The sequence below is a fragment of the Nyctibius grandis genome, chromosome 3 (assembly GCF_013368605.1).
Source record: "Nyctibius grandis isolate bNycGra1 chromosome 3, bNycGra1.pri, whole genome shotgun sequence".
Taxonomy (NCBI): domain Eukaryota; kingdom Metazoa; phylum Chordata; class Aves; order Nyctibiiformes; family Nyctibiidae; genus Nyctibius; species Nyctibius grandis.
In genome coordinates this window covers 114,648,206-114,661,717 of record NC_090660.1, presented here as the reverse complement: position 1 = coordinate 114,661,717, position 13,512 = coordinate 114,648,206, and the positions used below count along the sequence as shown (strand labels likewise).

Below are 13,512 nucleotides of genomic sequence, written 5' to 3'. Positions count from 1 at the left end.
ACACGAGCCGTCTCCTCCCGCCGCGTGCAGTAGACGATGATGGAATCCAGGCACCCGAAACGCTCCCCACGGAGCAGGGAGATGAGGGCCTGGGGGTGGAGAAAGGGGGTGAAGGATCCCTCAAAAAAGTGCTGGAGATCTTTTAGGAGATTTCTTCTCAGCAAGGGTCATTAGGCATTGGAAGGGGCTGCCCAGGGAGGTGGTGGAGTCACCATCTCTGGAGGGGTTTAAGAAAAGCCTGGCCATGGCACTTAGTGCCCTGGTCTAGTTGCCATGGTGGTGTCAGGGCAATGGTTGGACTCGAGGAGCCCAGAGGGCTCTTCCAACCTCATTGAGTCTGTGAGACATCCCAGATCTTCTTGAGCCCTGTTCTTATCCCCTACCTGGTCCCTGTCCCTGTCCATGGAGACAGAGAGGCGCAGGTTGGGCGGCACGGCGGCGCAGCGCACTGTTATCCCCTCCTCCGCCGGGATGCCGAGGTGTTGGGCCACGTCCCGCGCCGTAGCCAAGGTGGCCGTGGCCGTCAGCCCCAGGAAGCAGCGGACGCCCAAGCGATCCCGGAGAACCTGCACAAGAGGAGGGGGAGGAAAGTGGGAGCTCCACGTCCCTCCTCACCCCTGGGTGGGTTCCCTCCCCGTGGGGTACGACCCAACCTTAGAATCACAGAATGGTTTTGGTTGGAAGGACCTTTGAGATCATCGAGTCCAACTGTCACCCCAGCACTGCCAAGGCCACCACTAGCCCACGTCCCTCAGCACCACATCTACATGGCTTTTAAATCCCCCCAGGGATGGGGACTCCACCACTGCCCTGGGCAGCCTGTGCCAGCGCTTGACAACCCTTTCAGGGAAGAAATTGTCCCTCATCTCCAATCTAAACCTCCCCTGGCACAACTTGAGGCCAGAAGGTCTCCCCTCAGCCTCCTTTTCTCCAGGCTAAACCCCCCCAGGTCCCTCAGCTGTTCCCATCACACTTGTGCTCCAGACCCTTCCCCAGCCCCGTTGCCCTTCTCTGGACTCGCTCCAGCACCTCAAGGTCTTTCTTGTCGTGAGGGGCCCAAAACTGCACCCAGGATTCGAGGTGCGGCCTCACCAGTGCCAATCCCTGCCCCAGTCCTGCTGGCCACACTAGTGCTGGTACAAGCCAGGATGCTGGTGGCCTTCTTGGCCCCCTGGGCACACTGCTGGCTCAAGTCCAGCCGCCACCGACCAACACCCCCAGGTCCTTTCCCACCAGGCACTTTCCAGCCACTCTGCCCCAGCCTGTAGCGGTGCGGGGGGCTGTTGTGCCCCAAGGGCAGGACCCGGCACTTGCCCTTGTTGCCCCTCACACAGTGGCCTTGGCCCATCGCTCCAGCCTGTCCAGGTCCCTCTGCAGAGCCTTCCTAACCTCCAGCACATCAACACTCCCACCCAGCTTGGTGTCGTCTGCGAACTCACTGAAGGTGCCCTCGATCCCCTTGTCCAGATCATTGATAAAGATATTGAACAGAACTGGCCCCAGTACCAAGCCCTGGGGGACACCACTTGTGACTGGCCACCAACTGGATTTCATAGAATCATTGAATCCCAGACTGGTTTGGGTTGGAAGGGACCTTAAAGCCCATCTACTTCCAACCCCCTGCCACGGACAGGGACACCTTCCACCACACCAGGTTGCTCCCAGCCTCATCCAACCTGCCCTTGAACCCTGCCAGGGAGGGGGCAGCCACAGCTTCTCTGGGCAACCTGGGCCAGGCTCTCACCACCCTCACAGCCAAGAATTTCTTCCTCACATCTCATCTCAATCTCCCCTCTTGCAGTTTAAAACCGTTCCCTCTCGTCCTGTCACTCCAGGCCCTTGTCAAAAGCCCCTCTCCCGCTTTCCTGTAGCCCCTTCAGGTGCTGGAAGGTACTAGAAGGTCTCCCCGCAGCCTTCTCTTCTCCAGGCTGAACAGCCCCAGCTCTCTCAGCCTGTCTCCAGAGCAGAGGGGCTCCAGCCCTCTGACCATCTCCGTGGCCTCCTCTGGACTTGTCCCACCAGCTCCACTCACCCCAACTCCTTGGGTCTGGCCACCCAGGGGGGTCTCACCCCGCTCACCTTGCAGAGCCGCAGGTAGCAGGGCCGAAAGTTGTGGGACCACTCGGAGACACAATGAGCTTCGTCGATGCAGGCGAAGGCGACGGGCGGTAGCCGACGGGCGGAGGGCAAGTAGCCACATCCCGATCCGCTCCCACCGACCAGGGCCTCGGGGGACAGCAGCAGCACCTGCACCTCGCCCTGGCTCACCTGCACCGGGAGCAGAGCGGCACAAGGGGGGTTTTACCTCCACACGTGGTTCTCCTCAGGGATTTTGGAGCCCCCCCATCCCTCACCTTCTCCATCGCCGCTTCCCGCTGGGCTTTGGTCATGTTGGAGTGGAGGCAGACGGCCTTCAGGCATGGTGGTAGCCCAGATACCTGTAAGAAGAGCCCATCACCCGGCCATGCTAGCCATGAGGGACTTGGGGTGGGGACACAACCCCCTTGGACACCCATCTCCCTGTTTTGGGAGCACCCCACGCCCAGCAGCGTCCAAGGGATGGGTGAAGCAGGACGTGGGATGGGAGAAGCAGGACGTGGGATGGGAGAAGCAGGACGTGGGAGCGATACCTGGTCATCCATCAGGGACACCAGCGGGGAGACCACCAAGGTGAGGCACTTGGAACGTCGGTGGTAGAGGTAAGCGGGGAGCTGGTAGCAAAGGGATTTCCCCATCCCGGTCGATAACACCACCAGCGTGGACAGGCCTGGTAGAACGAGGGGTGGGGGACGTCACTTGGGGACAACATGGTCACCCCCCACCTAGGAGGGGATCACGGGGAGCACAAACCCCACGGAGGAAGGGAGGAAACACTCACCTGAGAGGATCCTCATGACGGCCACCTCCTGGCCTGGACGGAAGGAGCTGTAGCCCAACGCCTTCAGAGCCTCAAACACCTCCTCTGGGGCCTCTGTGGGGGTAAGGACACCCATTGGGTGGGGGCCAGAGAGGTCAACCCCCCCAGGCCCCACTATGAACGTCGTGGAGCTGTACCTTGCACCTTCCCCTCCAGCCCTGGGCTGTAGAGGGGCTCCACGGGTGGTGGGGGAGTGGGCGGCTCGTACGGCGGCCTCTGCACGTCCAGGTAAGTCCTCGCCTCCAGAATCTTCATGGATCCTTCCTGGTCGCTGCTTCTGGTCTCTGCTGGGGATGAAGACAGCGGTCAGGACCCACAGGCAGCTCTTCTGCCTGGATACCCACCACCACGGGGTCAGAGGAACCCAGCACAAACCCAGGCTGCCAAAGCCACCTTTGGATTGTGGCTACTCAGCAAGACCCGGCCAGGCTGGAGGGTTGGGTGGAGAGGAACCTCATGGTTCCTTCATGAGGAACCTCATGAAGTTCAACCAAGGCAAGTGTAGGGTGCTGCACCTGGGGAGGAATAACCCCCTGCACCAGTACAGGCTGGGGGCTGATCTACTGGAGAGAAGGACCTGGGGGTTCTGGTGGACACCAAGTTCCCCATGAGCCAACAACGTGCCCTTGGGGCCAGGAAGGCCAATGGTGTCCTGGGGTGCGTGAGGAAGAGTGTGGGCAGCAGGTCGAGGGAGGTTCTCCTGCCCCTTTACACGGTCCTGGTGAGGCCACACCTGGAGTAACTGTGGGCAGTTCTGGGCCCCCCAGTTCAAGAGAGACCAGGAGCTACTGGAGAGAGTCCAGGGGAGGGTACGGAGATGGTCCGAGGGCTGGAGCATCTCTGCTGCGAGGAGAGGCTGAGGGAGCTGGGGCTGTTCAGCTGGAGAAGAGCAGACTGAGGGGGGATCTTATCAATGCTCACAGATACCTCAGGGGGGTGTCAAGGGGATGGGGCCAGACTCTTCTCAGTGGTGCCCAGTGACAGGACAAGGGGCAACGGGCACAAACAAACATGGGAAGTTCCATCAGAACATGAGGAGGAACTTCTTTGAGGGTGGCAGAGCCCTGGCACAGGCTGCCCAGGAAGGCGGGAGCCTCCTTCTCTGGAGATATTCAAACCCGCCTGGACACGACCCTGTGCAACGTGCTCTGGGTGACCCTGTTTGGGCAGGGGATGGGCTGGATGATCTCCAGAGGTCCCTTCCCACCCCAACCACTCTGGGATTGTGTGACTCTGAGCCCAGCAACCCCTGGGGCCTCACCAGAGAGCTCACGGCAGGCGGTGTCGCTCCTACGAGCCACTTCTTCCAGCGTGGGCAAAGGAGTCTCCTCCTCTTCATCGGCGTGGCCACCTTCCTCCTCCGGCAGCGGGCCAGCAGCCATCTCTGCTGGCAAGAAGCACGGCCTGTCTCTACTTAAATCCACTTAAAGCCTCATCTTTTCACCCTCTTCCTCCAATTATCCCTGAAATTATCCCATAATTCATCCCTGAAAACCCTTAAACCACCAGCGGAAAGAAGCTGCGAGGAGGTAGAAAAGCCCAACTGATGCTTCCCATCCTTCCAGCACAGCCAGAGCCAAACCCAACTCATGGTTTTGGTGTAGAAAACCCATAATTTGGTGCTCAGAGGTTTAAATGGGTGCTCAGAGGTTTGATTGGGTGCTCAGAGGTTTGATTGGGTGCTCAGAGGTTTACCTCGGGGCCCACACGCCGCTGCCCAGTGCCCCGTCCCGCCGCACCTAAAGCAGACGTCGGAGCTTCGGGTGATGGATCTGCCTCCACCAAACTGTTCCACTTTCTTCTGCCACTTCTGCTTCCACACCTGGGAGGCAAAAGCATCTCCTGTTACTTTGATACTTTTATTTTTAATCAGTTTTATATTTTATCCTATTTTTACCTCACGTTGGTGCCAAAGCGCTGCGTAAAGGCACCGAGCTTGAAAAAGAAAAGGGCGTTTTCTACCTCACCCTGAGATGATCCTGAAGGATTTCACCCCAAAATATTAATTAATGGGGAAGATATTAAAAAAAAAAGCTGAATCACAGAATCAATGAGGTTGGAAGAGCCCTCTGGGCTCATCAAGTCCAACCATTGCCCTGACACCACCATGGCAACTAGACCAGGGCACTAAGTGCCATGGCCAGGCTTTTCTTAAACCCCTCCAGAGATGGTGACTCCACCACCTCCCTGGGCAGCCCCTTCCAATGGCTAATGACCCTTGCTGAGAAGAAATGCTTCCTAATGTCCAACCTGAACCTCCCCTGGCCAAGCTTGAGGCTGTGTCCTCTTGTCCTGTCGCTGGTTGCCTGGGAGACATCTGTCAGGCATGATCTGCCCTTGGTGAGGCCACGTTGGCCGTCACCACCCACCTCCTTGGTCTCCACAACCAAGCAGCCGCCGGGTGGGACGTTACCTGCTTGCGAAGGCGATTTCCTCGCAGGGCAGGACCTCGGACGTAGGATTTCTTCTTCAGGTTAAGCCTCACAAAGTTCCCACCTCGCCTCAAAGGTGCTCTGAGAGGAGAGAGAGTTCATTTAGGAACCCCCCATGCCCACGTGTCTGGGGTGGGGGGCGATGGGGTCCCCGTCCTCCCCCAGCACAGGGCGTTGAGGGAAAATCATCTCGAAAGATTTTGACCCTTAAACGCAACCGAAGGCGAAAAGTGTGGAAAAAATAGTGAAATAAAATATAACAAGAGTTAAATAAGAATAATTAAATCAGAAAAAATAATTAAATGAAGTTAAAATAATTAAATAACAAAAATCAGGCTAAAAAAAACCCAAAAAAACCCCAAAATTTATTCCTTCCCCCTCAAAAATCATCAAATCCCAGACTGGTTTGGGTTGGAAGGGACCTTAAAGCTCATCTAGTTCCAACCCCCTCACAGAATCACAGCAGGACCTACCTGGTGGCACCAGCTCTGCGGGTGGGTCTGGGCTTCTCCTCCTCTTCCTCCTCCTCCTCCTCCAACTCCCCCAGGATGTTTTGTGAGGGATCCGACACCTTCCCGCTCTCCTTTTGGGCTGCTGGGTGCTCTTCCTCCTTCTCCTCTTCCTCCAGGTGCTCTTCCTTCTTCTCCTCTTCCTCCTTCTCTTCTTCCTCTTCCTCCTTCTCCTCTTCCTCCTTGCTTGGCTTCACCCCACCACCAAACACTCCCTCAGCCGAGCCTCGGCGGCACCGTTTGATCTTCATGGAAGCCACCGTGCCACCTCCACCACCTCCACGTAGCCTCTTCCTCCCGGCATCTCCCACCGACGTTCTCTCCTCCTCCTCCTCCTCCCATCCCACCTCTCCCTCCAGCATCGTCCCTTTGTTGTCCCCACGTGTCCCCTGGCACCTCCGCAGCCAGGCGGGATCCAGTGAGCCCAGTCTCTGTGTCACCGTCTCCTTCAGCTGCTGGAATTTATTCGGTGACGGCGGCGGTGGCGGCTTCATCCCCGCGGCGAGGATGAGGGGGGCCAGCCCCGACACCGAGGGAGGAAGGAGGAGATCTCCTGGCTCGCCGCCCTCGCTCTGCAAAGCCTCTGCCAGCGCTGGGGATGTGACTTTGTCACCTGTCCCTGAATTTGTTTGAAGCCTGGGGACAGCCGAGGTCCTCCTGGGAATCGGGGTCCTCCGTGGGGTCAGGGGTGGCTCCTGTGGATGAGGGGAAGGACAGATGGGGGGGTCAGATCGTCCTCCAAAACTCTGCACCCAAAGTAAATCAAACAGGACCTTGGCTGGTGTTTGTGGGTGCTCCCCACCCTCAGCTCCCACCCGGGGGCTCTGCCAAAAAGGTCACAAGGGAGGTGGTGGAGTCACCATCTCTGGAGGGGTTTAAGAAAAGCCTGGCCATGGCACTTAGTGCCCTGGTCTAGTTGCCATGGTGGTGTCAGGGCAATGGTTGGACTCGAGGAGCCCAGAGGGCTCTTCCAACCTCGTTGACTCTGGGATTCTCTTGTTGCTGATCCCCACCCAGCCCTGACCTTCCCAGTAGCTCCCAGTTTGGATTTCAGCTTCATCCCATAATACTGCGCCGAGGCTTCGGGCATGGGGCGGCCGCGGGGGCTCGGCCCGGGGGCTCTCGGCTGCCGGTTCAGGTGGGCGCCCCAAGAACCCGAGTCCGGCACCTGCAACGACACCATGAACCATTAAATCCAAACCATTAAATCCAAAAACCCATTAAATGCAAAAATTAAATCCCAAACCCATTAAATCCACAATTTTAAATCCAATAACTCTGTTAAATTCAAAGTTTTAAATCCAAAAAACCATTAAATCCACAATTTTAAATCTAAAACCTGTTAAATTCAAAGTTTTAAATACAAAAATCTGTTAAATTCAAAATTTTAAATCCAAAAACCTGTTAAATCCACATTGTAAATGTAAAAACTTGTTAAATTCACACTTTCAAATCAAAAAACCTGCTAAATTCATAATTTTAAATCCAAAACATCTGTTAAATTCAAGTTTTAAATCCCCAAACCCTGTTAAATCCAAATCATTAAATCCAAAAACCCATCAAATGCAAAAATTAAATCCCAAACCCATTAAATTCAAAATCTGAAATCCAAAAACCTGCTAAATCCACAATTTTAAATCTAAAACTTGCTAAATTCAGAGTTTTAAATCCAAAAACCTGCTAAATCCAAACCATTAAATCCCAAAGCCCATTAAATGCAAAAATTAAATCAAAAAACCTGTTAAATCTACAATTTTAAATCTAAAACCTGCTAAATTCAAAGTTTTAAATCCAAAAACTCTGTTAAATTCAAAGTTTTAAATCCCCAAACCCTGTTAAATCCAAACCATTAAATCCAAAAACCTGCTAAATCCACAACTTTAAATGTAAAAACCTGTTAAATCCACACTTTTAAATCAAAAAACCTGCTAAATTCAAAGTTTTAAATCCCAAACCCCTGTTAAATCCACAATCATTAAATCCCAAAACCCATTAAATGCAAAAATTAAATCCCAAACCCATTAAATCCAGAATTTTAAATCCAAAAACCTGCTAAATCCACAATTTTAAATCTAAAACTTGCTAAATTCAAAGTTTTAAATCCAAAAACCTGCTAAATTCAAAATTTTAAACCCAAAAAACTGCCAAATCCACAATTTTAAATCCCCATACCTGCTAAATCCAAACCATTAAATCCAAAAACCCGTTAAACGTAAAAATTAAATCCCAAACCCATTAAATTCAAAATTTTAAATCCCAAAACCTGCTAAATCCACAATTTTAAATGTAAAAACCTGTTAAATTCACACTCTCAAATCAAAATACTCTGTTAAATTCAAAGTTTTAAATCCCCAAACCCTGTTAAATCCAAATCATTAAGTCCAAAAACCCATTAAATGCAAAAATTAAATCCCAAACCTGTTAAATCCACAATTTTAAATCTAAAACCTGCTAAATTCAGAGTTTTAAATCCAAAAATTTGTTAAATTCAAAATTTTAAAACCCAAAATACCATTAAATCCACAATTTTAAATGTAAAAACCTGCTAAATTCAAAATTTTAAAACCAGAAAACTGCTATATCCACAATTTAAAATCCCCAAACCTGCTAAATTCAAAACCATTAAATCCAAAAACCCATTAAATGCAAAAATTAAATCCCAAACCCATTAAATCCACAATTTTAAATCCAAAAACCTGCCAAATCTACAATTTTAAATCCCAAAACTCTGTTAAATTCAAAGTTTTAAGCCCCCAAACCCTGTTAAATCCACAATCATTAAATCCAAAAACCCATTTAATGCAAAAATTAAATCCCAAACCAGTTAAATCCACACTTTTAAATCCAAAAATCTTCTAAATTCACAATTTCAAATCAAAAAAACTACTAAATTCAAAGCTTTAAATTCAAAAACTCTGTTAAATTCAGTTTTAAACTCCCAAAACCTGCTAAATCCAAATCATTAAACCCAAAAACCCATTAAATGCAAAAATTAAATCCCAAACCCATTAAATTCAAAATCTGAAATCCAAAAACCTGCTAAATCCACAATTTTAAATCTAAAACCTGCTAAATTCAGAGTTTTAAATCCAAAAACCTACTAAATTCACAATTTTAAATCTAAAAACCTACTAAATCCAAAGTTTTAAATCCAAAAACCCTGTTAAATTCAAATCATTAAATCCAAAACCCCATTAAATGCAAAAATTTAATCCCAAACCCGTTAAATCCACACTTTTAAATGTAATAACCCGTTGAATTCAAAATTTTAAATCCAAAAACCTGTTAAGTCCAAAATTAAGGGGTTATTTTAGGGCCCTGGGGGGTGCTGGGCTCCCCCCCAGAGGCAGCTGTAGCGCTCGGCCGGAGCTGTGGGTGCCTCCTGGGTGGGGGTGACACCTCGTGACGGACCCTCATCATCGGGGGGGGGGGGGGGGTCTAAAATAACCTAAAATAACCCTCTAGGACCCTAAAATGCTGTCAGGACAGTAAAATGCCCCCTAAGACCCTAAAATAACTCCCAGGACCCTAAAATACCCACCTAAGACCCTAAAATACTCCCCCAGAACATTAAAATAACCCCCCCAAGACCCTAAAATAACCCCCCCAAGACCCTAAAATAACCCCCCAAGACCCTAAAACACCCCCCCAAGACCCTAAGATACACCCAGGACACTAAAATACCTGCATAAGACAATAAATTACCCCCTAAAACAACGCCCAGGACCCTAAAACACCCCTGTAAGACCCTAAAATACTCCCCCAGGACACTAAAATACCCACCTAAAACCATAAAATACCCCTAAAACTACACCCAGGACCCTAAAATACCCCCTAAGACTCTAAAATAACCCCCAGGGCCCTAAAATAACCCCTAAAACCCTAAAACAGCCCTCTAAGACCCTAAAATACTCCCCCAGGACACTAAAATACCTGCCTAAGACCATAAAATACCCCCTAAAACTACGCCCAGGACCCTAAAATACCCCTGTAAGACCCTAAAATAACCCCCAGGACCCTAAAATAACCCCCTCACACCCTAAAATACTCCCCCAGGACACTAAAATACCTTCTAAGTCCCTAAAATAACGCCCAGGACCCTAAAATACTCCCCCCCACGACACTAAAATACCCCTAAGACCCTAAAATACTCCCCCAGGACACTAAAATAACCCCCAGGACACTAAAATACCCCCTAAGGCCCTAAAACACCCCCCTACGACCCTAAAATACTCCCCCCAGGACACTAGGAACTGGCGAGCGTAAAGCACGCGTTCGGGGCGCGTTGTCCATCCACAAATACACATTTTATGGTGTTAATTAGATAATTATTCCCCGCTAAGATCAATTAAAACCCCGTTAGAGAACCGAGCGGGGGGGTTCTGCGGTACCTGCTCCGCCGTCGGGGTCTCCGGGTGGCAGGAGGGGCCGAGCCGGGCGGGATCCGAGCCCTCTCTCTGCTCCTTGAGCACCTTGTACTCCTTGTAGAGCCCTGAGACACAAGGTCAAGGTCAGGGTTTGGGATATCTGGAACTTACCGGAAAACCCCGGCGCTTTCCACACCATCTGGGTCACCAAAGACCCCCCCCCGAGCCCAAACCAGCCCGATGACGAGGGTCCGGCTCGGCACGAGGCGTCACCCCCACCCAGGAGGCACCCACAGCTCCAGCCGAGCGCTCCAGCTGCCTCTGGGGGGGAGCCCAGCACCACCCAGGGCCCTAAAATAACCCCCAGGACCCTAAAATAACCCCCTAATAACCTAAAATATCCCCCTAGGACCCTAAAATATCCCCCCAGGACCCTAAAATACTCCCCCAGGACCCTAAAATACTCCCCCAGGACCCTAAAATAACTCCCTAGGACCCTAAAATAACCCCCTAGGAACCCAAAATACAACCCCAGGACACTAAAATACCCCCTAAGACCCCAAAATAAGCCCCTAAGACCCAAAAATACAAACCCAGGGCCCTAAAATACCCCCATAGACCCCAAAATAACCCCCCAGGACACCAAAATAACCCCCTAAGATGCCAAAATACAACCCCAGGACACTAAAGCACCCCCCAAGACCCTAAAATAACTCCCTAAGAATCTAAAATACCCCACTAGGACCCTAAAATACAACCCCAGGACACTAAAATAACCCCTTAAGACCCTAAAATAACCCCCTAGGACCCTAAACTAACCGCCAGGACCCTAAACTAACCCCCTAAGACCCTAAAATACCCCACTAGGACCCTAAAATACTCCCCCAGGACACTAAAACAACCCCCTAAGACCCTAAAACGACTCCCTAAAACCCTAAAATACCCCCTAAGACCCTAAAATAACCCACAGGACCTTAAAATAACCCTCTAAGAACCTAAAATGACCCCCAGAACCCTAAAACAACACCCTAGGACCCTAAAATACTCCCCCAGGACACTAAAACACTCCCCCAGGACACTAAAACACTCCCCCAGGACACTAAAATAACTCCCTAGGACCCTAAAATACAACCCCAGGACACTAAAATAACCCCTCAAGACCCTAAAATAACCCCCTAGGACCCTAAACTAACCGCCAGGACCCTAAACTAACCCCCTAAGACCCTAAAATACCCCACTAGGACCCTAAAATACTCCCCCAGGACACTAAAACAACCCCCTAAGACCCTAAAACAACTCCCTAAGACCCTAAAATAACCCACAGGACCTTAAAATAACCCTCTAAGAACCTAAAATGACCCCTAGGACCCTAAACTAACCCCCAGGACCCTAAACTAACCCCCTAAGACCCTAAAATAATCCCCCAGGACACTAAAATACCCCCTAAGACTCTAAAGTAACTCCCTAAGAATCTAAAATATCCCACTAGGACCCTAAAATAACCCCCCAAGACCCCAAAATAACCCCCCAAGACCCCAAAATAACCCCCCAAGACCCCAAAATACAACCCCAGGATACTAAAATACCCCCTAAGACCCTAAAGTAACTCCCTAAGAACCTAAAATAAACTCCAGGACCCTAAAATAACCCTCTAAGAACCTAAAATAACCTCCTAAGACTGTAAAATACCCACCTAGGACCCTAAAATAACCCCCCAGGACCCTAAAACAACCCCCTAGGACCCTAAAACAACCCCTGGGGTGGGGGGTGACAGGGCTGGCACTCACGCCTGGTCTCCTCCGGAGCCGCGTCGATGTCGGCCTGCGAGGGAAGCACAGCAGAGAGCGTTACTGCGGGCTGGGGGAAATCATTATTTTCTGCTACAGTAGAACGAGAGTTGGGGGTTTTTTTACTGTTTTGGGGTTTTTTTTTAAAAGAAGCCCACCACTAACCCATGTCCCTCAGCACCACATCTACACGGCTTTTAAATCCCCCCAGGGATGGGGACTCCACCACTGCCCTGGGCAGCCTGTGCCAGCGCTTGACAACCCTTTCCATGGAGAAATTGTCCCTGATCTCCAATCTAACCCTCCCCTGGGGCAACTTGAGGCCGGTTCCTCTCGTCCTGTCCCTTGTTACCTGGGAGAAGAGACCGACCCCCCCCTCGCTACACCCTCCTTTCAGGCAGTTGTAGGGAGCGAGAAGGTCTCCCCTCAGCCTCCTTTTCTCCACACTAAACACCCCCAGGTCCCTCAGCCGCTCCTCATCACACTTGTGCTCCAGACCCTTCCCCAGCCCCGTTGCCCTTCTCTGGACTCGCTCCAGCACCTCAAGGTCTTGCTTGTCGTGAGGGGCCCAAAACTGCACCCAGGATTCGAGGTGCGGCCTCACCAGTGCCAATCCCTGCCCTGGTCCTGCTGGCCACACTAGTGCTGGTACAAGCCAGGATGCTGGTGGCCTTCTTGGCCACCTGGGCACACTGCTGGCTCATATCCAGCTGCCACCGACCAACACCCCCAGGCACTTTCCAGCCCCTCTCCCCCAGCCTGTAGCGGTGCGGGGGGTTGTTGTGCCCCAAGGGCAGGACCCGACACAGATGATACGCGAGAAGAGGCTGACGGAGCTGGAGAAGACAAGGATGGGGGTGTCTCATCTGTATGTACAGGAGGTTGTGAAGACAGAACCAGACTCTTTCTTTAGGTACAAGAGGGGCCCCCCGGGGAAGGGCCCCCCGGGGAAGGGCCCCCCGGGGAAGGGCCCCCAGGGGAAGGGCCCCCAGGGGAAGGGCCCCCAGGGGAAGGGCCTCATGGAAGCCCCCCATGGAAGCCCCTCATGGAAGCCCCTCATGGAAGGGCCCCATGGAAGCCCCTCATGGAAGCCCCTCATGGAAGCCCCTCATGGAAGCCCCTCATGGAAGGGGCCCCAGGGGAAGGGGCCCCAGGGGAAGGGGCCCCAGGGGAAGGGGCCCCAGGGGAAGGGGCCTCAGGGGAAGGGGCCTTCTCCACATCCCCCCCCCGCCGCCACCCCGCACCTGCGTGGGCCTCCGCCGCCGCTCCCGGAGGAAGGCCGCTTCCCACCGCTTCAGCAGGGCCTTCACCTCCCGCTGCCGCTCCATGGAGCCCCGGGGGGGGTCCCGGGGGGCGGTCCGAGGCCTCCGGGGGGTCCCGGAGCCGCCCGCGGGGGAACCGAGGCGGCCGCGCCTCAGAGCGGCGGGAGAGCGAACCTCCCGCTCCCGCCGCGCCGCAGCCAATGGGAGAGGCGGAAAAGTGATGGAAAGCGGCGGGAGC

General features: G+C 52.3%; 1 protein-coding gene across 1 annotated transcript in view; it reads right to left on the bottom strand.

The window, feature by feature from the left end:
• The window catches only part of RECQL4 (RecQ like helicase 4), a 13,961-nt gene extending 621 nt beyond the window's left edge, over positions 1-13,340 (bottom strand). Inside the window, exons 1-15 of the mRNA XM_068397226.1 lie at positions 13,257-13,340; positions 12,013-12,046; positions 10,250-10,350; positions 6,883-7,026; positions 5,823-6,553; positions 5,331-5,430; positions 4,613-4,739; positions 4,179-4,304; positions 3,055-3,204; positions 2,879-2,971; positions 2,631-2,767; positions 2,355-2,438; positions 2,080-2,268; positions 384-566; positions 3-89 (exon numbers count right to left, since the gene is read on the bottom strand). Coding sequence (XP_068253327.1) covers positions 3-89; positions 384-566; positions 2,080-2,268; positions 2,355-2,438; positions 2,631-2,767; positions 2,879-2,971; positions 3,055-3,204; positions 4,179-4,304; positions 4,613-4,739; positions 5,331-5,430; positions 5,823-6,553; positions 6,883-7,026; positions 10,250-10,350; positions 12,013-12,046; positions 13,257-13,340 — 2,370 coding nt within the window. The remainder of the gene's footprint in view (positions 1-2; positions 90-383; positions 567-2,079; positions 2,269-2,354; positions 2,439-2,630; positions 2,768-2,878; positions 2,972-3,054; positions 3,205-4,178; positions 4,305-4,612; positions 4,740-5,330; positions 5,431-5,822; positions 6,554-6,882; positions 7,027-10,249; positions 10,351-12,012; positions 12,047-13,256) is intronic.
• Positions 13,341-13,512: the final 172 nt, after the last annotated feature.